This window comes from Gracilinanus agilis, chromosome 2 (assembly GCF_016433145.1).
Source record: "Gracilinanus agilis isolate LMUSP501 chromosome 2, AgileGrace, whole genome shotgun sequence".
In the NCBI taxonomy this organism is placed as follows: Eukaryota; Metazoa; Chordata; class Mammalia; order Didelphimorphia; family Didelphidae; genus Gracilinanus; species Gracilinanus agilis.
The window spans coordinates 225887557-225913667 of record NC_058131.1 but is presented as its reverse complement, the minus strand read 5'-3'; the positions used below and the strand labels follow the sequence as shown (position 1 = coordinate 225913667).

The 26111-nt window shown below is 38.4% G+C and overlaps 1 protein-coding gene across 1 annotated transcript in view; it reads right to left on the bottom strand.

Moving 5' to 3' along the window:
• Positions 1-25902, bottom strand: part of SRD5A2 (steroid 5 alpha-reductase 2) — a 65740-nt gene extending 39838 nt beyond the window's left edge. The window contains exon 1 of the mRNA XM_044660976.1: positions 25622-25902. Within this exon, the coding sequence (XP_044516911.1) occupies positions 25622-25902 (281 nt within the window). The remainder of the gene's footprint in view (positions 1-25621) is intronic.
• Positions 25903-26111: the final 209 nt, after the last annotated feature.

Sequence of the window (26111 nt, the reverse complement as noted above, 5' to 3'; positions counted from 1 at the left end):
ATAAGCAGGGTGATTTCAGAAAAAGCTGGAAAGATCTAGAAAAACTGACAGCAGAACAAAGTGAACAGAACTAGGAGAACATTGTACACAATAACAGCGATATTATACAATGATTAACTGTTAAAACTTGGCTTCTCTTAATAATGCAATGATCTGGGACAGTTCTAAAGGACTTATGACAGGGAGTGCTATCCTCATCCAGAGAAAGAACTGTTGGAGCTGGATGGATGAGGATTAAAGCATACTATCTTTCACATCCGTGTATTTATGGTTTTATTTGGGGTTTTTGGTTCATATGAGTGGTCTTACAACAGTGGCCGTATGTTTTGCATAATAATACATGTATGACCCAGATCAAATTGCTTGCCTTCTCCAAGTTGGGGGAGGGAAGGGAGGAAGACAGTTTGGATTTTATACTTTTAGAAAATGTATGTTGAGAATTATTATCACATGTAATGTAGAAAATAAAATATCTTTGAATTAAAAATAATAATATATTACAGAACTATTCCAGAAGCCTAAATCAAGATCATTGCCCTAGAGCTTGCATTCCGTTCACTTCTTTTTTTTTTTAATTGGGAGCCCATTTGCCTTTCTCCAGTCCTGTGGCATTTCTATTCTCACAATCCTTCAAAGATCACTAACAGTAGTTCAGCATACACCTGCCATTCCTTTCAATGCCCTTATATGTAATTCATTTGAGCCAGTGATTTGAATTCATCAAGGGAATGTGATCCAGGAAAAGAAATGCAATGCTGGACTCTAGATTGGGCAGCCTGACCTAAAATTCTAGTTCTGCTAATTGCTATATGCATAACTTTAAGCAAGCCATATCTTCTCTGGGACTCAGTTTCCTACTTTATAAAATGAAAGATTTGAATTAGATGATCTCTAGGACTCTTTCATATTTAAATCTGTGATCCTAGATGCTACTTTCTATTTATGTTATGTTCCAACTTCCAATTCTTTGTTCTGTTCTTTCCATTCTAAAGATTATTCTCCTTAGGAAGGAAAACAAAAGCAAAATAAAAATTAAATTGTTTTACCTTGCCTCCATTATTCATTAGTGTTATCCTATCCATCCTGAGCCACATTTCTATCCCTTCTTTGATATCAATCTTCCCTTTACCTAACATAGCTAAAAATCCATTTTTGTCATCCCTAATCATCCTCAGTTCATTATGAGTTTCAACATTCTTGACACTTTATGACATGCTTTGATATTTATTCTCCGTTATACATTTTTGTTTCCATATTCAGTACATGTTTCTACTAAATCTAATGAGTGGATGATTTCCATATTTATCTACATTGTTCTCTTTACATGGCTCCCTCGTTTTCTCTTCATCAGAATTACTTCTTTTTATGATTTCACAATGTCATTTTTTAAATCTTTTCACTTATCCTGGCCTGACTTCTGGAGAAATTTTGGACCATGGAATCCTGCCCACCATTTCTCTGAGACTTTTGACTTCTACTCTTCCAACAGGTAAGATATATTTTAGACTATGCCCAGTTTTCTTATTTTTATTGCAAATTCTAACGTGGAATGACTACTTCTACAAATTTCTCATTATTTTCACTTCAACAACTTCCTTATTGGTGAGAATCAGGTCAAGAAGTGTTATTCTCTTCATTCCCTTTCTAAACAATAAAATTATCATGAAGCCATATCAAGAAATTTTTAAAACTCTCTGCTTTTGGCAATGAGATCATTGTAGAAATTCTGGATAACTGAAGCTCCCTTCATTGAGCTATCATACCTTTGTATCAGCTTTGGAATATAATTCTCAAATTCTGTTTCCTCTTTCCGTCTGAGTGGTATGCATTATCCTCTACATACAATATCACTTTTGGTTTTGGTTGACCTTTACTGGTTTCTTCATACTGATATATCTTCTAAATACACAATACTACTCTATCCTACTTTTCATTTATTCTGTTTCTTTTGAATGTGGCTCCTGCAGATCTGTATTTCAGATATGAATCTCATCCAACATGTGATACCACTCAAATAATAAATGGACTTGTAATCTTACTGATTCATAAGTTCCCTCCCATGGTGTAGTTCAAAGTCCTTCCTTGCTTGCCTAACCCGAACTATTTATCTCTTTTCCCCGAACTACAGCTTCATGAAGGTCAATCAAGCAATCAGTAAACATTTATCAGATGCCTATGAGGCACTCTATGCTAAGCACTGGTAAATGAGCCAGACTATAATTCTTCAGATGCCACAAAGACAGAAAGCCTCACAGTGCAGTTCTGGTGATGGGCTATCATCTGAGGGCCAGATTACCTAAGTCTGCAGAAGCTCACCACCAGAAGGCTGGGCCACACAGTGACAAATTCTTTCCAACTACATAAATTCATGAATTTTATTTACAGAATCAATCATAGGGATATCATGATCAGCATCTGTAGAAATGATTCTCACACCACTGAAATCATGGGTCCCCAAAATTACAAATATACCATCTTGGCAAAAATAAAAGTAAGACATCCAAAAATATTCAGTGAGTGGGCACCTCCCTTAGCCTTGATCCTTGAGGGTCACTGTCTTTTCTTATTTATCTATTTCATTTCTATCCCAAAGGCTTAGATTGATTTCTCACAAATAGTGAAGTCTGTTCCCTAAATGGGAAAGTGTAGAAATGAAATGATGTAGTGCAAAAAGTATTCACTGTCTCTGGTGTTAGAGGAACTGGGTTCAAATTTTGTCTCTGAAGCTTAGTCCCTGTATGGTGTTGAGTAGAATACCCAGCTTCTCTGGTGCTCAGTCTTCTCAATTATAAATCAATGAGGCTAGGACCAGATGAGCTCTATAAGACCCTTTCAGCCCCTCATTTGGTATCCTAAAATATCCTGGGTCACCTATCCAACATCTTTCTTGGCATCAGGACCAAATCCATGTCCCAATCACTCAACCTACCCTAGGCATTGTCTATGACTAGCTTCTCCTTAGTTTAGGCATTCGATTCCTTTCTCAGTTTCCCTGAGTGGAATGCCTATTTCAATCAGCATTTCCTGAATCTCTTTCTTTAAACTTCTTTCAAGGAGTTTCTGAGACCAGAAGGTTCTCTGTACCTTCTCTAAGAGAAGAACATACCTCTGCTGGTGAAACAATTACCAGTTCAAACTCGTTTAGTTTCTTTTTGTTTCAACCTCCCAGGCTCCAGGTAGGGTAACAACCCTAGATTGCAATCTCCTGGTAAGGAAGGGATGTTTCTGTTTTTGTTTTTGCCTCTCCAAGTCCTACTGCAAATCTTGGTACATAATAGGTGCTTAATAACTGATTGCTAAACTGAACTGGGGCAACTAGTGGGTGCGGTGGATAGAGTGCCAGGCCTGAAGTCAAGAAGACTCATCTTCCTGAGTAAAAATCTGGCCTCAGACAATATTTGCATGACCCTGAGTAAATCATTTCATCCTATCTTTTTTTTATAGGCAATGGGGGTCAAGCGATTTGCCCAGGGTCACACAGCTGGGAAGTATCTTGAGGCCAGATTTGAACCTAGGACCTCCTGTCTCTAGGCCTGACACTTCATCCTATTTGCCTCAGTTTTCTCATCTGTAAAATGAGCTGGGGAAAGAAATGGCAAACCACTCCAATATCTTTGCCAAGAAAACCCCAAATGGAGTCACAAAGAATCAAACTTGACTGAGATGACTAGACAACAATAACAAATTGAAGTGAATTCAAACCCTCAGTTCAACTTTCTAGAATAGGCTTTTAGGTTTTGGTTTGGTTTTTAGCCAAGTGGAACTCAGAAATATATACAAAGTTATCTAGTTGGTACAATGGCTAGACAGCTTGGCCTAGAATCAGGAAAATCTGAGTTCAAATCCAACCTTACTTAAACTCTCTTCCTCAGTTTCTTCAACTATAAAATTGGCATAATAATGGCATCTTATCTACTTCTCAAGGTTGTGAGGATCAAATGAAACAATATTTGTAAATCACTTAATATTGTGTCTGGCACATAGTAGGTATTATGTAAATTCTATCTATTATCATTATTATTATTAAGATACATTTTCTGATCCCTTAGGAGGAAGCTACCCTGTTACATATTTTCTCTTTCCTAATATTTTCTCGTTGAATTCTCTAGCCCCTATCAAAAGATTGAATGTCACTCTCTATAAACTAAGGCTTAGTCCCACTCCAACCCCTCAGTTGAAAGCAAAGGAAATTGTTTCATTATAAGAGCACAAATTTCTCCCCTATAAAGGCTACCCCTGTTATGAAATGTTTGAACCGGGGACTACTTAGAGTCATTCAACTCTCTTGTCCAGTTTGGTTCACCTCTGCTTACAAGATCCAAAATAAAGGCAAAAAGCAAATTAGACATTGGACAACACAATAATATTATCCATTCCAGTTCCCTCCTTTTTTTCATGTTTTCTGTTTTCCAGCAAAAAGCAAAATGCTGTTATGTTAATCCAAGGGATTTCCTTCAAGAACTATAATTTCAAGGAATTTTCCTGTCTCCATCTCTTATTCTTCTGATCCATCAGAAAGAGGCAACAGTCATTATCAAGGTCCAGCAGATGTCATTTGGTCTGAATCCTCTAGTTGATATAATCTAATATACTTATATTGATCGTGACTCAAATGGATACTATTTATTCATGGAATTGTGACTACACTGTTATAAAATCTTTCTGGTAAATTATACTACCCTCTTATGGCTGAGCTTTTAAAATATTCAAAGGGTAACGAGACAAAGTCTCAGGATAAGTATCCCCTTATTCATGCATCTGGAATTGTCTCTGGATGGCCTTATCATCAAAGACTCTTACGCACAGGAAAAGCCATCACTCTCCACCCCCATCACAGGGAACAGTACAATGTGTAGCCAGGGTATTCAGACAACAATACACTGACCACTCTTTTCCCTCCCCATTACCTACTGCCTTTCACACTAAGACATACATCAGGAGAATAGTACAAATAATGGAACACTTCAAGTGGTCTGATATATCCCCTAAAGAGGTGCCGTGAATTTGAATTCTAGAAACATGGTACCCAACTTCTCCCAGAAAAAGGAAGAAATGCATTTCTCCATTTCTTCCACCGGGGCCAAGACTAGTCATTATAATTATAACATCAACTTTTTTTAGTGTTCTTTCATTTACGATCATAAATTCAGAGCTGGAAGAGTCTTTAGAAGTTGTTTCTGAGTCTAGATGTACATTTTACAGTTGGGGAAATTGAGGTCCAAATTGGCTAAGTGACTTACTCAACCCCCCCCCAAAAAATAAGTATTTGAGATAAAATTCAAATTCAATCCTTCCTGAATTTGAATTCTAGAACAGCACTCTGTCCATTGTACCACACTGCCTATGTCATTCAGTCATTTCAGTACTTCTGTTGTGTTCAACTCTTTATTACCTCATTTAGAGTTTTCCTGGCACAGATATTGGGAGTAGTTTGCCATTTGTTTCCTTCTCTAGTGCATTCTACAGATGATGAAACTGAGGCAAACAATATGAAGTGACTTACCCAGTATCACACAGCTAGTAAGTATCTGAAGCCAGATTTGAACTCAGGAGGATGAGTCATCATGATTCCAAGACCATTGAGTGCTCTGAATACAGTAACACTTAACTGCCAAAGGGATGCTACCTATAGTTCCAATCTTTCTCTGATTTTCTCATACTCATTGTTTCTTTACAGCCCAATAATTTTGTTATATTCATATAAAACAGTTTGTTCAGCTATTCTCCAACAGATAGGTTTCACTTTGCTTTCTTAGAGCTGTTCTTCCCTCTTCTTCTTCCTCCAATTCTACTTCTATAAAGAAATGTAACTAGAACAAAAATTCAGCCCAAACTTCCTATGAAGTATTACAAGTCCTAGCATCCTTGAGAAGTCTTCCAAGAGTGATGACAATGTGGTTGTATTCATCCAGGCCCAAGAGTGTTAAGGCCTCTTTATTTCTCCTTGTTTGTGGAAAAAGAAAGTGAGAAAACCACAGACATAGTTTACACATTCCAGCTGTTTGGCTTCAGAGTCATTTGTGTTCTCTTGGACTCCTGATGCCTCTGAGAAGGAAATAGTCCAGTATAACTATGTAACTGCCCAAGCAAAGGGAGATATAAATACTGGTATGCGATAGATGTGGCCATAACCCTGTTCACACTTTTGATGGGTTAGCTTTCTTTTTCTTTTGAGAGTCAGGATCATTGAAATTGATTTCCTTCCCCCACTTCCCACCCTCACCTTGCTGCCTTGAGAACATTAACTAAAAATAGCCAGAAAAGAGACAACCCATCTCCCTCCCCTACTTTCACATAGAGGTACAGGACAGAGGATGCTGGGAAGCAATTCACCCCAGACAAATAACACTGTTGTGAATTCCCACCTGCTACCAGTCCAAACAAGTCCAATCTATTCTAGTTTCAATGATTAAATGCCATCAAAGTAAACCATTTGGGGCACCAACGACAAAGTGAACAACTGTCTCCTGGCCACAAGGAACTGACATCATCCCAGTAGAGCAGAACAGCCAAGACTATACAGAGGCAGGGAACTCATAAATGAGAAGCAGCTGACCATGAGTACACACCTAGAGAAATTCTCTGCAGGTATGGAAGACTGGAAGAAAGTTAAGCAGGTGGAAAAATGGGGAAAGGGGAAGGAAGCAATCCTGGACTGGGAGTCAGAATTCTGAATACACCATGATCTTATTGTGTGACTTTGGGAAAATAATTTCCTCTCATCAAACCTCAGTTTTCTAGTTAATTAATCAGCACACACTTATTAAGAACCTGTTTCATCACTGTGCAAGACACTATGGGTAAAGACAGAAATGAAACAATTTCTTTCCTCACTAAGATTAAATTCTTGCTCTACAATGAGCTTTCTATGATAGGGGGAAATATATTCATATATATTTAAGTATGTATACAATAAATATAAACAAAATAAAAAGTAAAAAATAATTAGAAGGGGAGGCACTAGCATCTATAAAATGAGATTAAACTAGGTGATCTCTAATTTCCTTGCTAGTTCTAAGTCTATGATTCTTTTTTCTAATTTTTTTAACATTTCAGTAAATATTTCCCAATTGCAAGGCGGTGCAGTGGATAGCTTGGAGTCAGGAAGACTAATCCCGCAGAGTTCAAATCTGGCCCTCAGACACTTACTTACTAGATATGTGACCCTTGGTAAGCCACTTGATCCTGTTTGCCTCAGTTTCTTCTGTAAAGTGAACTGGAGAAGGAAATGACAAACCACTCCAGTATCTTTTCCAAGAAAACACCAAGGGGAAGTCAGGAAGAGTCAGACACAACTGAAATGATTCAACAACAATTTCCCAATTGCATGTTAAAATTTCAACTTTTTTTCAAATTTTGAATCTAAATTTCCTCACTCTCTCCCTCTTCTCTAACCTCCTTGAGAAGGAAAACAATTTGATACTGCTTATACATGCAAAGTCAAGCAAAACATATATGATATCTGTAAAGCCTCTGATTTTTTTAAGAGCAACTAGATGTCCCAATGAATAGAATGCTGGGCCTGGAGTCAGAAATACTCATCTTCTTGAGTTCCAATCTGGCCCCCAACACTTATTTGGTTGTGTGACCCTGGGCAAGTCATTTAACTCTGCCTCTGTTCCTTCATGACATGAAGAGTCAGACATGACTAAAGAACAACAAGATGATTCTTTAAAGTATTCTTATGCCTTTGAAGAAGAGGCAATTTGGAATAGTGAATAGAGACCAACTTTGGGGTCAGAAAGGCTTAGGTTCAAGTCTTGCCACTGATACTTACTAGCCATATGACCCTGAAAAAGTGACTTAACCTCTTACTACTTGAGACAACTCTATATTAAATATGAGTTGCCAATCTACCTGGGTGGAAATTGGATGAAATTATAGGTCTGGACCAATAAAACAAAAGTCTTAGAAAATTGAAATTGGGAGCAATGGATAGAACATCAGGCCTGTAGTCAGGAGGACTTACATTTAAATTTGGCTCCAGACAAATTCTAGTTGTGTAACCCTAAGCAAGTCACTTAATCCCATTTTGACTAGCCCTTACCTTTCTGTCCTCAAGTTGTTAGTAGAGCAGAAATTAAGGGAAAAGAAAAGAAAGAAAAGGAAAGGAAAGGAAAGAAAACAGAAGAGAAGAGAAAAAGAAAAAAAGAAGAGAAGAGAAGAAAACTGAAGTGTATTAATAAATCACTGGACTGGAACTGAAGTGTATTAATAAATCACTAGATTGTAAACATTCATAAGGTGAGGACTGTGTCTTAATCTTTATATCTTTATATCTTAATCTTAAGTGCTTTGCACAATGTTTTGCACTCAGTAGGCACTCAATAAGTCTTCCCACTTAAAATGTAAGAATCATAAAACATTGGAGTAAAAGGGACCCTCAGGGATCACCTTGTCTAACTTCTATCTGAAACCAAAAGCCACGTGAATGAAAAAAGCCCTAATGAAAAAAAAATGGATTTTGAGTTAGAATAACTAATTGAGCTTGCATTCTGGTTCTACTAATTGCTATCTTGCTTCATCTCTGGTTCCTGATTTCCTCATGTTCAGAAGTAGAACATTTACTAGATGTTCTTTAAAGTTCCTTCTAGCCCTGAATATATGACCCTCTGTAAGTCAACCATTGTGCATTCCAGCCTCTCCTAGAATAATATTTACAGTGATTTGAGAGAGAGGAAAGTAGGCAACCCTAGACAATGCATTCCAGCCATTCTATTTATAAGAAATGTCATCGGGGCAGCTGGGTAGCTCAGTGGATTGAGTCAGGCCTAGAGACAGGAGGTCCTAGGTTCAAATCCTGCCTCAGATACTTCCCAGCTGGGTGACCCTGGGCAAGTCACTTGACCCCCATTGCCCAACCTTACCACTCTTTCACCAAGGAGCCAATACACAGAAGTTAAGGGTTTAAAAAAAAAGAAAAGAAATGTCATCAATATATTGACCTGAAATTTGTTCTGTTTCTTTCAGTAATTTTTCCCAGTAGAGCCAAAGAGAATATATCTATTTCCTCTAGTACATCTCTGCTCTTTGGGTACTAGAAAACAGCTCCTCCTAAGACATTTTCCCCATCCAGGATAAATTCAACAAATAACAAACAAGCCAACAAACATTTATTCAATGCCTACTGTGTGACATTGAGTTAAGAGATGGTGATAGATGATAAATAAAGATGAAATAAATATAGATGAAAAAATAAAGATGAAAAATAACACAATCTTGAGGAACTGAAAACCCTTATGTCTACACTGCCTGGAATTCTTGGCCCCCATCACATTTGCATCTTTATTTCCCTGGCTTTCTCTAAAACTTAGCTCAAGATCCACCTTCGGCAGGATTTTCCCAGTTCTTCCAGGGCTTCTAGTGCCTTTCTCTCATATAATTTTCCATCTACTACGTATTTGGCTTATATATACATAATTATTTACATGCTGTCTCTCCCCCTAAGCCCAGTGAAATGAGCTCCTTAATTCCAGGGACTGTGTTTTCACCTTTTTTTTTTTATATACCCAGAGTTTAGCATAGTGCCTGGCATTTTGTAAGCACTTAATAAATGCTGGCTGGTCGACTGAAAAATCAATTGACTTTCCTAAACATAGGAAAGGGGATGGTGAATACAAGTTCATAAATAAGCATGAGACAAGATAGAATGGGATTAGAGCAAAAGAGAGCCAAAATACTCAAGACGTTTATGACTAATAATATCTAGCATTTATATAGTGCTGTAACGCTGACAAAGTGTGATCCTCACAAAAACTCTGGGAAGCATTCCCTAGTTGATAAATGGTCAAAGGATATGAACAGGAAGTTCTCAGATGAAGAAATCAAATTTATCTATAGTCATATGAAAAAGTGTTCCACATCATTAGAGAAATATAAATTGAAACAACTCTGAGATACGGCCTCATGCCTATCAGATTGACTAACATGACCAAAAAGTAAAATGATAAATGTTGGAAGAGATATGGCAAAATTGGGACACTAATCCACTATTGGTGGAAATATAAAATGATACAACTATTCTGGAGAGCAGTCTGGAACCGTGCCCAAAGGACCATAAAATATTGCATACACTTTGACCTAGCCAATACCATTACTGGATCTGTATCCCAAAGAGATCAAAGATAGAGGAAAATTACTTTAGTAGCTCTTTTTGTAGTGGCAAAGAACTGGAACTGAGGGGATGTCCATCAATTGGGGAATGGCTAAACAAGTGTGGTATGTGATTCTAATGGAATACTGTTGCACCATAAGAAATGATGAACAGAATGAGTTCTGAAAAACCTGGAAAGACTTATATGAACTGATGCAAAATGAGGTGAACAGAGCCAGGAAAACGCGGTATATTGTAACAGAAATACTGTAAAATCATCAACTGTGAAAGATTAAACTATTATTAGCAAAACAATGTCCCAAGATAAACCCAATGGACTCAAAGTGAAAAATGCTGTCCACAGCCAAATAAGGAGCTGTTGGAATCTGACTGCAGATCAAAGTATGCCATTTTTCACTTCATTTCCCTCATTAATTTTTTTATCATAAGGTTGAATGTGTTTTCTTTCATGGTATGAGGAAGATGGAAATATGTATTACATGACAGCACTGATATATCCTAAAATCAGACTATTTACTACTTTAAGGAGTAGATAGGAGAGAAAGGAGAGAATCTAAATCTCAAAATGTCAGATAACAATTATAAAAAATTGTTCCTATATTTAATTGAAAATAATTTTAAGTCGAAGATTGAAAAAGAAACTAAAAAAAATTTTAAAGCAATAACCTTGGAAGACAAATATTGTGGTAATTCTTATTTTACAAAGGAGGAAAATGAGGCAGATCTTCCACAAGGTCACATAGCTAGCTAGTTTTTGAGGCTGTATTTGAACTCATCTTCCTGATACCAGGCTCAGCAGTTGATCAATTGAGTTTAGCTATCTGCTTTTCTTTCTTGGTTTTCCTAACTATCTGAATAATCTTTCTTAGTCTCCTTTGTCAGATCATCACACATGTAAAGACTTTTGCAGGAAGCCATGTTGGCCAAGCATGAGAATGTGATATTGGAAATGTGGGGTTCCTTGAGGTTCTTTGAACTGATTTTGAGGTCCCTGGTCTAAACTTCCTATGAACATTTAGGACTCTTTCAAAACTACATTTTCCATAGTTCCTCTTGCGTAATACAAGTGGGCAGGAAATGTGATTACATAGAGAGAGGTGTAAGACTCTGAACATGACTGGGAAACGCTCTCTTTCCTAGGAAGCAGCCAAGGGGAGGGTATGGCGGGCCATTTGAATTAGATCTTAGCAGGCACGTGGTTTTCTTAATTATTAATATGGATTACAATAAATCCTTAATATTTTACTATATACCCTTCTATATCAATTTTATTCATAACAAGTGCCAGTTACTTGGTTGGAACACAGAATGCAGTGAGGGCATTTTGAGCAGACATGAGACCAAAAAGTCAGTTGAGACTGGACTATAAAAGCAGAAAAGATCACTGCATCACTCTCAATCTAGGGAGATTTGTGGGAGGAAAGGGTCATCTCAGAATTGTCTCATAGCTAGGATTAAGTGCCTAAACTGTTGTTAGGGAATTCTGTGTACACCAGCATCCAACACTATTATTGCCAACATCTATAAAATCAACACTAAATACCAGCATAAAGCCAATGAGAAGATCAACTATAAAACTCTGAGTGGACTGAAGAAACCTTCAAGCTTTGAGGCTAGGCCAAGCAGACTTCAAAATACCAGCTGATTTATAATCAACAAAATAGTTAGATAAAGGTTTAGGATTTTACTTTAATCCCTCTCTCCTTCACAACTTCCCAAATCCTTTCCTTACCTTATCAATTGTCATTAAATAGTCATTATAAGAAAGCCATCCCTGACTTGGTTGTTCTAAGAGTTCTATTCAAGTTGTCAGTTAGAGATCCATCTGACATTGGGGAAGATACCTTCACAATTATTGATCTTCTGAGAAAGAACATATTAAATCGCAGTCAGAGATTGAAATCAAGGATCATCATTCTTGGAGTTATTAACCAATTAAACTACTAATTGAGAAAACAATCACATCCTCATTAGCTAGGTAGGAACCAGTGAAATCATTCACCTGACAATTCATATCAGCAGATTCTATACAGTTTCTGGCAGCCCCAAAGATCACTGAAGCTGCTGCTAAGTAAACCTATCTTGGCATTCAGATAGGAGATTCCATCAAATCTCTCATCATTGTCCACCTCCATCTGTAAGATTCATGGGGTTGTACAATAATCATCTACAGAGTTCCCTAGGATCATTACACCCATAATATGCCCGCTAACTATAGCTGCTGTTGCCCAAATGGGCCATCTTCATTTTATTCTATACATTCTCTCTTGGGACAGGAAAAGGCTTCCCGTGGGAAATGAGGTTTTTAGTTGGCACTTGAAGAAAATCAGGGAACCTTCAAACTCAGTCTGTGCAAATTAGAACTTGTGATCTTTCGCCCCAAACTCACCACTCTTCTGAACATCTCTTTTTCTTACCATGAATACCAAAAGTGACTGCCTTCTATGAAATAAGAATCTTATCAGCCATTCTGTGCCTACTGTTAAAATACCAGTTCCAATTGTGGGGCTCCCTCTGTCCAAAACATGTCTTTCCAGTCACTAGAATCAACTAAATTGATTTTTGTATAGTGCAAATATGATTATGTCATTCCTCTACTCAATAAATTCCATTAGCTCCCTATTAAAGAAGCACAGAATTAGAGATGCAAAGAAACTCAGCAACTATTTATTCTAATCTATGAATGAAAGGAATCCCTACAATAACATAGCCAACAAAAATTCATTCAGCTTCTTAAAGGCCTCAGGGGAGCGAGGTGGGTCTAAAATCTCTCTGGACATCCCATTCCACTTTTGGACAACTCTAATTTTTAGAAAGTTTTCCTGACACCAGTCCTCTTTGTAGTTTCTACACTCTGATCCCAATACTTCTGCCCTATGGACCCAAGCAACACAAGTCTAATTCCTTTTCCACTTGACAACCCTTCAAATCCTTGAAGATACATATACTGTGTCCCTTCACCTTTAGTTTTCTTTGCTCTAGCCCTAAACATGATCTGTTTCTTCAACGAATCCTCCTGTGACTTGGACTCCAGGTCCTTTACCATCCTAACTGCTCTCTCCTGGACACCCAACAGCTTGTCAGCTTACATCTTAAGCCACAATGCCCAAAACAAAAACAGTATTCCAAATAAGGTCTAAGGAGAATAAAGTGTTATTATCATTTCTCTATTCATGGATGCTATCTATGATCCTCCTAACCAGCCCATGATTATATTAGTCTTTTTTGTTTCTATATCACCTTATTGGCTCATATTGAATTTTAGTCTACTAAAACTACTGGAACTTTTCCAGAGAAACTTCTAACTACACCTCCTCCATCCTAAACTTGTGAAGTTTATTTTTTATACCCAAAGGCAAGATTTTATATTTAACGTTATAGAATTTCATCTTATTAGATCAAACCTAACCTGTCGAAATATTGTTTGGATCCTGACTCTGTCATCTAGTGTGTTAACTCTTCCTGCCAGCTTTGTGTCATCCAAAAATTTGAAGTGTGCCACCTACGCCTTTGTCAATATCATTGATAAGACTGTGAAATTGTATAGGGCTAAGAGCAAATCTCCAGGGTGCTCTTACTGGAGATTGCCTGCCATGTTGAACCATTTAACAATTATTTTTGTCCAGCCACTTAACCAGTGCTTAATTCCCCTAAACTGTGTGTTCATATGTCTCCATCTTCTCCATGAGAATAGTATGAATTTTCTTTTATCAAAAGCTTTGTTTAGATCTAAGTAAACTATAGCCACAGCAATTCCCTTATCTAATAAATTAGTGATAGTGCCAAAAAAAAGGGAAATTAGGTTAATGAAGTCTTAATGAAGTGACTCTGACTTTTTGTAATCATTTCTTCCTTTCCTAATTTGTTTTCCAGTCGTATCTTTAATGATCTGTTTTAGAATTTTTCCATGAATTGAAATCAAGTTCAATGATCTTTAGTTTTTAGACTCTGTACTCTTCCCTTTTTTGAAAATCAAGACATTTGCCCTTCTCAAATATTATGGTACCTCTCTTGTTTTCCAGAATTATTCAAATATCACTGACAGTGATTCATTAGTCATATCTGTCAGTGCTTTATGGTCCCAAGATTGCAATTCATTTGGGCAGTGACTTGACCCTTATGTGTTATTGTTGTGAATTGTGAACTGGTCCATTCTATAGAATAATTTGGCACTGTGCCCAAAGAGATATAAAACTGTGCAGACCTTTGACCCAGAAATACCACTACTAGGTCTGTACCACAAAGAGATCAAAGAAAAAAGAAAAGGACCTATTCATATACAAAAATAAAGTGAAATGAGAAGAACCAGGAAATCATTGTGTATATTATCAGTAGTGTTGTAATGATGATCAATTGTGAAAGACTTGGTTACTCTGATCAATACAATGATCAGGAACAATGCCATGGGAGTAATGATGAAAAATACCAACCATCTAGCAGAGAGAGGACTGATAATGAACTCTTGAGTACAAATTGAATTATAATTTTCTTACTTTATTTTTCTTGCTTTTTTTTTATATGGCTAACATTGAAATGTTTTGCCTGATTTTCCATGTATAATTGATATCATTTTGCTTGTCTTCTTGATGGATGGGAGAAGTGTTGGAGGGAAAGAATTTGGAACTCAATATTTAAAAAGAAAAGAATATAAAAATAAATAATAATTTTTAAATGTAATTGGGAAATGTTTAACAAAACGAATAAAAATACAACCAAATAGAAAGTAGGTTATATTTTAAAACTAAGTCAAACATGCTGGCCATAGGGATCCTTGCATACAGGTTATTGGCCTCTGTTTCCATTTGAACTTGACATAGCTTTAGAATAAGTCTCTATGATTTTAAGTTTCATAGGTGAAAGGAATTTCATTAACAAGAATGAAATCATAGGTCCAGATACTCTGTGTCAGAAACCAGGATGAACACTTAGTATAGAGACAAACATGAGATAATCCCCAACCCCACAGGTTTACCTGCTAATGGATTCAATGACTTGCCTGAGGTTACCCAATTATGGAGGCAGGATTGGAACTAAGTCTCTCAGAAAAGCCCATCTGGGGCTCATTCTGCTGTACCAAGCTGCCTCAGGCAAGAGCTGGGAAAAGAATTGATTTCCAAATAGCAGAAGGCCTCAGAACAGAGAGATAGAGAATCAAACCTGAGGAAATGAAGTGACATTGTGAAATCACCCTGAAGGGTGATAGGAGGTTGAATGCTTTTCCCTTTGTGACTCTCACTCCCAGTTCTTAAACTCTGCACAGGTTGTATCCTCCTGCCCTGCCACCATTCCCCAACCATGCCTGTAATGTGCTCTCCTTACCTCTTACTTCCTTCAGAGGTTACCTTTAAAGCTCAAAAGCTACCTCTTATAACAAGCCTCAAAAGTTGGGGCTTTTCTGATCACCCTGGCTGCTAGCTCCTTGCCTGACCCTGAAATTCATCATCATTATTCAGTCTTATGAAACCCCATGGACAAAATCTTGGCAAAGATGGTGGAATACTTTCCCATTTCCTTCTCCGATGTGTTCTCCATTTTATAGATGAGGAACTGAGGGAAACGGGATTAAGTAACTTGTCTAGGGTTCTATAGCTAGTAAGTGCCTGAAGCCAGATTTGAACTAGGGTATTCCTTACTCCAGGGTCCAATGCTTTATCCACTGTACCCCCTGCTCGTATGTATTGTACATGTACTTTTCTGGTACCTGTTCTCTCTGGAAACAAATATAAGTCTCTTGAGGGAAAGGACTGTTTCCTTTTGCCTTTTTTATCCTCAGTGTCTACCCCTCACACATTTTGTAGTTGTTCTTGTTCCAAGATTATTAATTCATCAGCAGAAGAATTCTCTTTGAAGAACCTCCCTCCATCTGCAGGTCTTTTGCAATGTCTTAGAAAGCAGCTCAGAACCACACCACACACACACAAGATAAATGACCTGCCATGGGTCGCAAAAGTTAGCATGCATTAGAGGGTACTAGAAGCCAGGTTTTCCTGACCCGAAGACCATCTTTCCATGGTCTCTGATTTTTTATTCTTGTATTATACATGCTAGCTGTTATCAGTCATTTTTCAATTGTGTCCAACTCATTATGACCCCATTTAGGGTTGTTATGAAGATCAATGAGATAATATATGTAAACAGCTTAGCACAGTACCTGGCACATAGTAAATGTTATATAAATGCTTAATCCCTTCTGTTTCCCCATGTTCCTCTATGCCTATCCATAAAAATCCAAAAATAATAGAATATTTTCAAATGACTTTAATTTATTAAGTGGTATGATTATTCTTTTTTTGTGTATAAACTTATTTTTTCAATTACACATAGGAACTTTTTTTACAATTATTTTCTGACATTTAGGGATTCAGATTCTTTCCCTCCTTCCCTCTCTCCATCCCTCCCTCTTCTTGAGGCTATAAATTGTCTGCTATAGGTTATACCAGCACTTTCATGCAATACATACTTCCATATTCTCCATGCCATGACAGAAGATACATCACACATACAATAAAAACATCGAGAAGAAAATAAAGTGAAATATGGAATGCTGTGATCCACAATCAAGTTCCAATAGTTCCTCCTTTGGCTTTGGATAGCACTTGTTACTATAAGTCTATTGGATTTATCTTTGGACTTTGTTTAGATGATAATAGCTCAGTCCTTCACAACTGATCATTGTACAGTACTTCTATTACTATATATATATATATCATCTTCCTAATTCTGCTCACTCACTTTGCATCAGTTCATATAAGTCTTTTCAGGTTTTTCTGAATTTGTCCTGCTCATCATTTCTTATGACACAATTGTATCCCATTACTATAACATACCAGAATTGTTCATCCATTCCCCAGCTGATGGGTAACTCCTCAATTTCCAGTTCTTTGCCACTGCAAAGAGAGATGCTAAAATATTTTTATGCAACTAAGTCCTTTTTTCCTATCTCTGAAAATTTTGGGATATAGATCCAGTAGTGTTATTGTTAGGACAAAGTGTATGTGTAGTTTTATGATCCCTTGGGCATGGTTCCTGATTGCTCTGCAGAATGGTTATATCAGTTCACAGTTCCACCAATAGTGTATTTCTGTCCCAATTTTCCCACATCTCTCCAACATTTATCATGTTCCTTTTTAGTCATATTAGCCAATCTGATAGGTATGAGGTGGTATTTTGCATTTTAATTTGCATCTCTCTAATTAATAGTGATTTGGAGCATTTTTTCGTATGACTAAAGATAGTTTTCATTTCTTCAGCTGAGAACTACCTGGTTATATCCTTTAACCATTTTTCATTTGAAGAATGCTTTGTATTCTTATAAATTTGACTTAGTTCTTTATAAATTTGAGAAATTAAGCCTTTGTCGGAAACACTTGCTATTAATTTTTCCCCCAATTTGTCATTTCCCTTCTAATCTTGGTTGCATTGGTTTTGTTTGTGAAAAAAAATTAATTTAATGCAATCAAAATTATCCATTTCATTTTTCATGATGTTCTCTGTGTCTTATTTGGTTATAAATTCTTCCCTTTTCTACAAGTCTGACAGGTAAACTGTTCCATGTATCTCTTTATTTCTAAATCAGGTATTCATTTTGACTTTATCTTTGTGTATGGTGTGACATTAGTCTAATCCTACCTTCTGTCATATTGTTTTCCAATATTCCCAGAAATTTTTGTCAGATAGTAATTTCTTCCCCCAATAGCTTGGATTTAGGGATTTATTGAACACTTTATTACTATGGCCATTAACTACTGCGTATTAATTTCCTAACCTATTCAATTGATTCACTATTCTATTTCTTAGCCAGTACCAAATTGTTTTTATCATTACCACTTTCTATTATAGTTTGAAATCTGATATGGCTAGGTCTCCTTCTTTCATTTTTTTTCATTAATTCCCTTGATATTCTTGACCTTTTGTTCTTCAAAATAAATAGTATCGTTCTTTTTTTTTTAATTTTAAACCCTTAACTTCTGTGTATTGACTTATAGGTGGAATATTGGTAAGGGTAGGCAATGGGGGGTCGACTTGCCCAGGGTCACACAGCTGGGAAGTGTCTGAGGCTGGATTTGAACCTAGGACCTCCCGTCTCTAGGCCTGGCTCTCAATCCATAGTATCATTCTTAAGGCAAAAAAGGTCATGCTATAGTAGAAGGAACACTGAATTTGGAATTGGATTTCCTGGATTCAAATCCATCCTTCACTATAGCTATTATTATAGTGTGTTTCATTCATTGGTTCATCTGGGGAAGAAAAGAAAAGAAAGATCTGGGAATCTTAGTGATACCATTATGAATTCTCAGAATCTGAGTTTTGGGGAACTACTAAGTCAGCCAAGATCACACTACTGTCACCGCTCTGCTACTGACTCTCCATTCTTCTCTTTCGTGATCCAGAAGTCTTCTTGCCCTGGATGACCCCTCTGCCTTGTGCCCCTTTCTCTGATCGGATAGTCCTCATGACCTCCATTATAAGGAAGTACCCTTGCTTATTTCTTCACTCCTCTCCCAGTCTCTTCCTGACTGGATTTCTCCACCATGCTCCTCCATTATCTACTTTTCAGAATCCTCTTATGGGTTCTCTCCCACTATTAGAATGTAATCTCCCTGATGGCATGGAAAGGCCTTCTTTCCCCTCGTTTTGGATTCTCAGTATTTATTTCACCTTGCCTGGTACATTAAGTACCTCCTATTTTCCAGGTACTGTGCTAAATACTGGGAACCCAAAGAAAGGCAAAAGACAATCCTTATTCTCAAGGAGCTCACAATCTAATGGAGACAATATGGAAATGACCATGTACAAACAATATATAAACAGGATAATGTGAAAATAATCAGCGGAGAGGAGGCACCAGAAAACTAATAGACACAGGGAAAGGTTTCCCATAGAAGGTAGGATTTTAGATGGGACTTGAAGGACATATTAAGCACTATAGAAATGCTTATTGACTTGACATAATGGCAGTCTGTGAGAATTTCAAAGGCTAGCACATAGAAAGAAATTTAGAAATAAAAAAAATTATTTTGCTTGATCTCAGGGGTCAAAACCTAGAACTGTTCCTACAGTCAAACTGAGGTATGATGTCAAGAAAAATTTCCTAACAATTTGAGTTGCCAGGTAGAACAGTGGATAAGAGGTCCTGGGCTTGGAGTCAGGAACACTTGAGTTCAAATTCGACATCATATACTTACTTTCTGTGTGACCCTTGGAAAGTCACTTAACAACCTTCTTTGCCTCAGTTTCCTCATCTGCAAAATGAGCCAGAGAAGGAAATGGCAAGGCACTCCAGTATCTTTGACAGGAAATCCCCAAATGAGATCACAAGGAGATCATAAGAAGCAAATGAACAAAAGAGTAGAATGGCTTTCCATGGTTTGTAGAAGGTTCCTCTTCATTAAAAGTCTTCAAAGGGACAGTGGATTGAGATCCAGGCCTGTAGATGGAAGGTCCTGGGTTCAAATATGACCTTGGACACTTCCCAGCTATGAGTCTCTGGGCAAGGTACTTAACCCCCATTGCCTAGCCCTTACCTCTCTCCTGCCTTGGAAACAATAGACAGTATCGATTCTAAGATGGTAAGGGTTTAAAAAAAAGTCTTCAAGCAGAGGCTGAATGTTGGGGTGGTTAGGAAGAAAGGGTGGTTCTTGTTTATGTACTGCTAGATATCTTTTGAGCTCCCCTTCATCTCTGAACTTCTCTAATACTGGATAAATCAATTAAGCTCCCTAGGCCTTAGATTACTTATCCAAAAAAAAATGAGAGGTTATTAGATTAGATTAGATCACCTTCAGATTGCTTTTTAACTTTAAATCTAATTATCTTTTTTAACTTGAATTTATTTGTTTATTTGTAACATTAAAATACCCAGCTAACTCCCTCCCTCCTTTCCCTCCCCCCCCATTAAATAGGCATCATTTGATGAAAAAGGCATATGTGTGTGTGTGTATGTGTGTGTGTGTGTATATATATAAAACTATGTCTTGCTTATTTCTATTTATCAGTTCTTTCTCTTGAAGTGGACATATACATGTCCTCCTTCAAAAAATATTTTTATTGCTAAATATGATCTCTTGTTTCTGCTCATTTTGCTCTTTATATCTTCAAGTAGGACTTTCCATGTTTTGTTTTTAAATTAGACTATTCATCATTTCTTATAGCATAATATTATTCCATCACTATTATGTGCCACAACTTGTTTAGCATTCCCCAATTAATTATGGGTTTCCCTTCAATTTCCAATTCTTTGCCACCAGAAAGAGAGCTGTTACAAACATTTAAAAATATATAGGTTCTTTTCCTCCTCCCCCAAACCCCCTCATCACTTAAGTCTAATTATCTTAATGATATCTTTGCCTTTTTTCACATCTCAGTGCTTAAGATAGTACCTGGCACAAAGTATACAGTTAGTAAATGCTTATTGACTAATTGACTGATACACCTTATTTGCCTTCTCTCCCCCATGTTTCCCTTTATTATTTGTGTGACCTTGTTCAAAGTCACTTAACCTTGGAAAGGTTAAGTGACTTAGGAATAATAAAATCTATAGATTCTCCCCAAGGTTGTGGTGAGACTCAAGTGAGGTCATATATCTGTTATTCTTATCATCATTTTACTGATGAAAAAAATTGAGACAGATCAAATGACTTGCCTTAGGGGTCTCAGGAATTGGGTCCCATAGCTACTAAATTTCTGAGACACAATTTGAACTCAGATTTTCCTGGCTCCAAGTCCAGCATTCTGCTCACTGTGTCATCTTACTGCCTAGCTATTATACTTTTGGCACAACTCTAGAACTTATTTATCTAAACAAAAATCCATAAAATACTAACAGAATAAAGAACCCATTACCTCAAAGTGGTTTTAGAAAGCTGAATGTCTCCTTTCTATAAGGAGAAAAGTAAAATGATAGATGTTTTCAGAGAACGTGATAAACAGGTTAAAAGTTTATAGAACTACTTTGGGAACAAACAGATCTCACTCCACAAAGCAAGAATAAAGCTGAACAACAGTTCTACACTCCGAGATTTGTTGACTATTAACAGAAAGTGGTTTATTTCCAGATGGAGCCTATGAAATGCCTAAAATATGAGAGTGAAAACAAAAGGTTTTTCCACTCTGATGTTCACATGAATTCAAGCAACAATATGTTGACACAGAAGTGTTGAACGAACCTCTGAGTCATACAGATTCATTTACAGGAGTGGAAAGGTTAATGACAGCAATTCACATCATTAATTACAGAAATTACTCAAGGATTAAATTTAAGGATCTTAGAATTATTGATCTGTAGAGGAGCTGATGCCTCAATAGGTGCCAGTTGGCAGCTTGACTCTCTAAAGACCAGGAAATTTCTGGTTGGGTGAGTTCAGAACCTCAGTCTTTGTGAAACAAGATCTGTTGCCGCCCATTTAGATCACCCTTAAAAAGTAAGCCGTCCAGACCTGTTGGGCATTCAACCTAGGAAGTAGCTTTATGCAGTGTTTGTAACACCTATTCCTCTATCAAGTAAGGGGAGTGTAAAATGGGGGGGGGGTGGTTCCTTCCTCCTCCTCCCAGATTAGTCACAGCATTTTTTTTATTTTAAACCCTTAACTTCTGTGTATTGACTTATTGGTGGAAGAGTGGTAAGGGTAGGCAATGGGGGTTAAGTGACTTGCCCAGGGTCACACAGCTGGGAAGTGTCTGAGGCCGGATTTGAACCTAGGACCTCCTGTCTCTAGGCCTGGCTCTCAATCCACTGAGCTACCCAGCTGCCCCATAGTCACAGCATTTTAAAGCATCTTTAAGATGGGGCAGCAAAGTAGTATAGTGGATAGAGTGCCAGACCTGGAGTCAGGAAAACTCATCTTCCTGAGTTCAAATCTGGCCTCAGACACTTACTAGTTGTGTGATCCTAGGCAAGTCACTTACCCATGTTTGCTTCAGTTTCCTCAACTATAAATTGGACTGGAGAAGGAAATGTCAAACCACTCTACTATCTCTGCCAAGAAAACCCCAAATTAGGGTAATGAAGAGTCAGACCCAACTGAAAAGACTGAACAATAACATTCCCTATAGTAGATACCCTATCCAGATCTTTCACTGGGAACAGGGATAGAGTGAGAGAGAGTCAGATCAGGAATCAGCTTCAAGGAACATGGCCCCTGGCTATAGAGAAGGGAGCCAACTATGAATCTGGAGAACTTTAACTCTGGCATTTGAGAACTGAGCTGCAGAGAGAAGCAGGCCCAGGGAGTCAAACTGAGTAAGCCAGTCATGGAAGATGAAACAACCAGTGGAAGCAATATAAGGTTACCAAAAAGATAAAAGGTCATTCAAGCCCTGTAGTATCAGAGTTTGAGTTATCTTGACCATCTATGTCCCTTACATTGTTATGTTCTCTGTGCCTATTTTTCACATTTAAACTGTGCATATTTGTGGGTAATTTGTATCCTAAGTTTACTGAAGGTTTTGTCATTTGTGTATTTTAAAAAACCTATTCTGAAAAAGCAAATAAATAAATATGTAAAAACCTATTTTGAATTCTTATTATGCTTTCTTAGTAAATATTTTGGCTTCAAGCTAATCAGATCTACTGACTCAAGGGCACCCTCTAGTAGGGACTCAGTATTTTTTAGTTTGGGGAATACAGAATCACTTTGCAGGTAGCAGTTGTCCCTCCAAGGAACCCATCCCAGGAGTGCAAATGCAAATATATGTTGGAAGGTTAAGTCCTGGGGTTAGTATCACAGACACAAATAAGTATGATCCAAGGTGCTGTGTAGAGAAGTTAAAGGAGAAAAACAAAGTACTCTAGGAAAATCTGGGGAGAAAAAAAGTCCTCTTAACCAGAAGGATCCCAGAAGACTCTATGGACTGGAGAGAGGGGAGAAGTACCTAAGCTGAACCTTTAAGGAAGAGAAAGATTCCAAAAGGCAGAAATGAGGAAGAAGTGAATTCCAGGCATGGGGAACAGCCTGTCCAAATGCTCAGAGGAAGGAGACAGCATATTACATTTAAGGAACAGCTAGTATTCCAATTTGGCTGGAATGTAAAGTACATAAAGGAGAATAATGTGAAATAAAACTGGAAACTTAGATTAGAGACAGATTATATTAAACGCCAGGCTAATGAGTTTATATTTTGTGCTAGAAACAATAGGGAGCCAATGAAGGTTTGTGGGGAAGGGAAGGAGAAAATAAAACCTAAGGAACAGGAAAATGATTTGAAAGCTAGTTGTTTTAAGTGTAAATTGGAAAGAAGAGAGAGGACACTATGATCCTATTCAATCCCCTTTTCTCTACAAACTAAAACCTAAAATGATTACAAACTTTTGAAAACTTGGTTCTTGTTTATATTGTTACCATTGCTTAACATCCATTAATTACAATTTAAGAAAGATCCAAGTTTCTTTAAATTGTATGAATACTATGTCGACTGATTTTTAAAAATCATCCCTAGAAGTTCTAGATAATGGACTAGGGAAAGGATATAGTATTCCATACATAGGCATTAATAAGAGTTGATCATATTAAATTTGTTGTTGAAAGAGTTACACTGATGATGGCAGAATCATTTCAAGATGATACTTGCACCCATGCTGATAGAATATCCTTTCTCTACAACAAAGCAGATTCCTGAGCAGTGGACTCTCCACAAGCCAGCATCAGTTCCACAGAGAGGCCAGAACCCTCCTTGTCCAGACACAAGACAAATGGGGCACAGTTCTAGAGGGAATACCTTTTCCCCAAGGGGCTTACTACATCCCCACTTCTATTGTCTACCCACCCCTTCCTCTCTTTCTGGTCTTCTGCCATCCAACAGAGAACAACCATTCTGGGTCACTAGGTTTTGTCCCATGGTCTTATTCAAGTACTACCCATTTAATGAGCCCACCTTCCTATCCAACCCTATGCAGGAGCAAGAGACAAACTGCCCCTTCTCTCAGTATAACTAAATCCATAGTTGAACTATCCACTGAACTCTGAGTTACACTATCCCCTGCACTGCTCTTTTCTCACACAACGGATCTTTTTGTCCCACAGAAAATATTCCTATTTAAACCTACCTATGGCAATCACACAATCAGTAATAGTCAATGAGAGGATATCATTTTGGTTCTGAGGTGATCAAACCCACATTGTTCCCACTGGCTCCTCTCTCTCCTTTCTAAAATAGTGTTGTCCTTTGAGATTTAAACTAGCCCTCCCTGGTTTTTTTAATTATGGTGAGTGGATCATAATAGGATGTCACCTCTACTGATCAATCTTTGGTTTGGGAACTCTCTGACTCTTCTGACCTCTTTATACCCACTCCATTCTTTTCCAACATAGTGAGCAAAAATGAATCACTTCTGTTGAAAATAGATGACCCTTCCTGTTGAAAAGTCTTGAATTTTTATTCTTATTCTGCATTTATTCTCTGAATCTTCCATCCTATTGATTTCTTTTCTCTCCTTCTTGTGATGTGAGTATTAACCCTAGGAAGCAGAGCTCCTTTTCAAAGGAAAATATCCTTTTCAAAGAGGACGGGAATTTGTCATTCAAGGTGCTCTCTTTTCTATGAAAAGCCTCACTCCATCTTCTTCAATAACTACTCCCTCTCCCCAGAGGAATTTGAAAGGAGAAACTGAGGTGGGGGCAAGAAGTTAGGAGATCTCACTATTTTCCCCCAAGTGGGTGCTGACAAGTCATTTCAAAGGAGCTACAACCAGCAATTCCTTTTTCGCCGCTGATAACCTGTCTTAGTCCCTGGCCAACCTTCTCTGGTCTACACGTCTTTTTCCGAGTTATATCCTATCAGTCTGAGTGCCTTTTGATAGACTCCAGCTCCTGATGTCTTAGGATGACAGATCCAGAATTCTCTCCTGCCTATCCACCCTAACTACCGGAACTCTTTATAAAGGTGGGCGAGGAAGGCTACTAGTGGGGGGAAAGCCTCTGGCAGGCTATGAGCCATAATCAAGCATTTTTCTTTTCCATTAAAGTGTTATCCAAACTCTGTCTGTTTCTCTCCTCCTTACCCTGTTTCCCTCTTCTCTCTCCCTCCCTAGCTCTCTCTTCCCCTTCTCCCTATCTCCTCATTCCCAACTCTTTTCCTCTAACCCATATAGCCTTCCTTCCAGCTTTCTCTCCGCTGAGCTGGGACTTCACATTTCCAAGAAAGAAAAGTCCTCCGAAAAGGACCCCCGGGTTCCTGCGCCTATCTCCTTCAAAGAAGCTTGGTGTGGGAGAGCGGGGCCAGACTTATCACCCGGCAACCCGACTACTTTTCCAGCTCTCGGGCCAGCCTGCTGCCCGGCTCCTAGCCGGGACTCCTCTGTTCTGCCCTGGGATGCGTCAGTCAACAGATAGCCAGCAGGTATCCGGGAATAGAAAAGGACCTCAACTTGATTTCCTCAGTCCCTCTGGCTATTTGCCACCAGGAACCCAGGAACCCAGGAACCCAGGGTGCGAAGACTCAGCCCAAGATACAGAGGTTGCTTGCGGGTGGGTGAGGAAAGAGGAGGAAAAGCTAGGGGCGGGCGGTGGGTACCTGTGAAAGTAATGTCCACAGAAGAGGCCAAGCAGTAAGGTCCCCGGCGGGCCGAAGAGCGGGTGGGGTTGCCAAGCGAGCAGCCCAATGGGCACCACGAAAGAGGGGAGTTCCTGGAGGAACCAGGCTGCGCGGGCTGGCAACCTGGTGGCCAAGGGCAACAAGCGCTCAGCCTGTTTGCCGTACGCGTCGGGTCTGGAGCGCAGCAATATCAACAGCCCGCAGACAGCAAGCAGAGCGCTGCCCGCCAGCACCGGGTTCAATAGGCACATCGTGGGCATCACGACGGTGCGCCTCTCACCACCACTCCGGGTGTGAAGCGCGCAGCCCCCAAAGGTCCCTTTATGGGGACAGAGACACCTCCCCGTGTCCGCCCCTTCTGCCAGGGCCCCCGCCCCTCCATCTTACCCACATACACACCCCCTCAGCCAGAGGCGTCGGGAGGTTATGGCAAATAGAAAGGTGGCCCCGACCAGGACTCTACCCATTC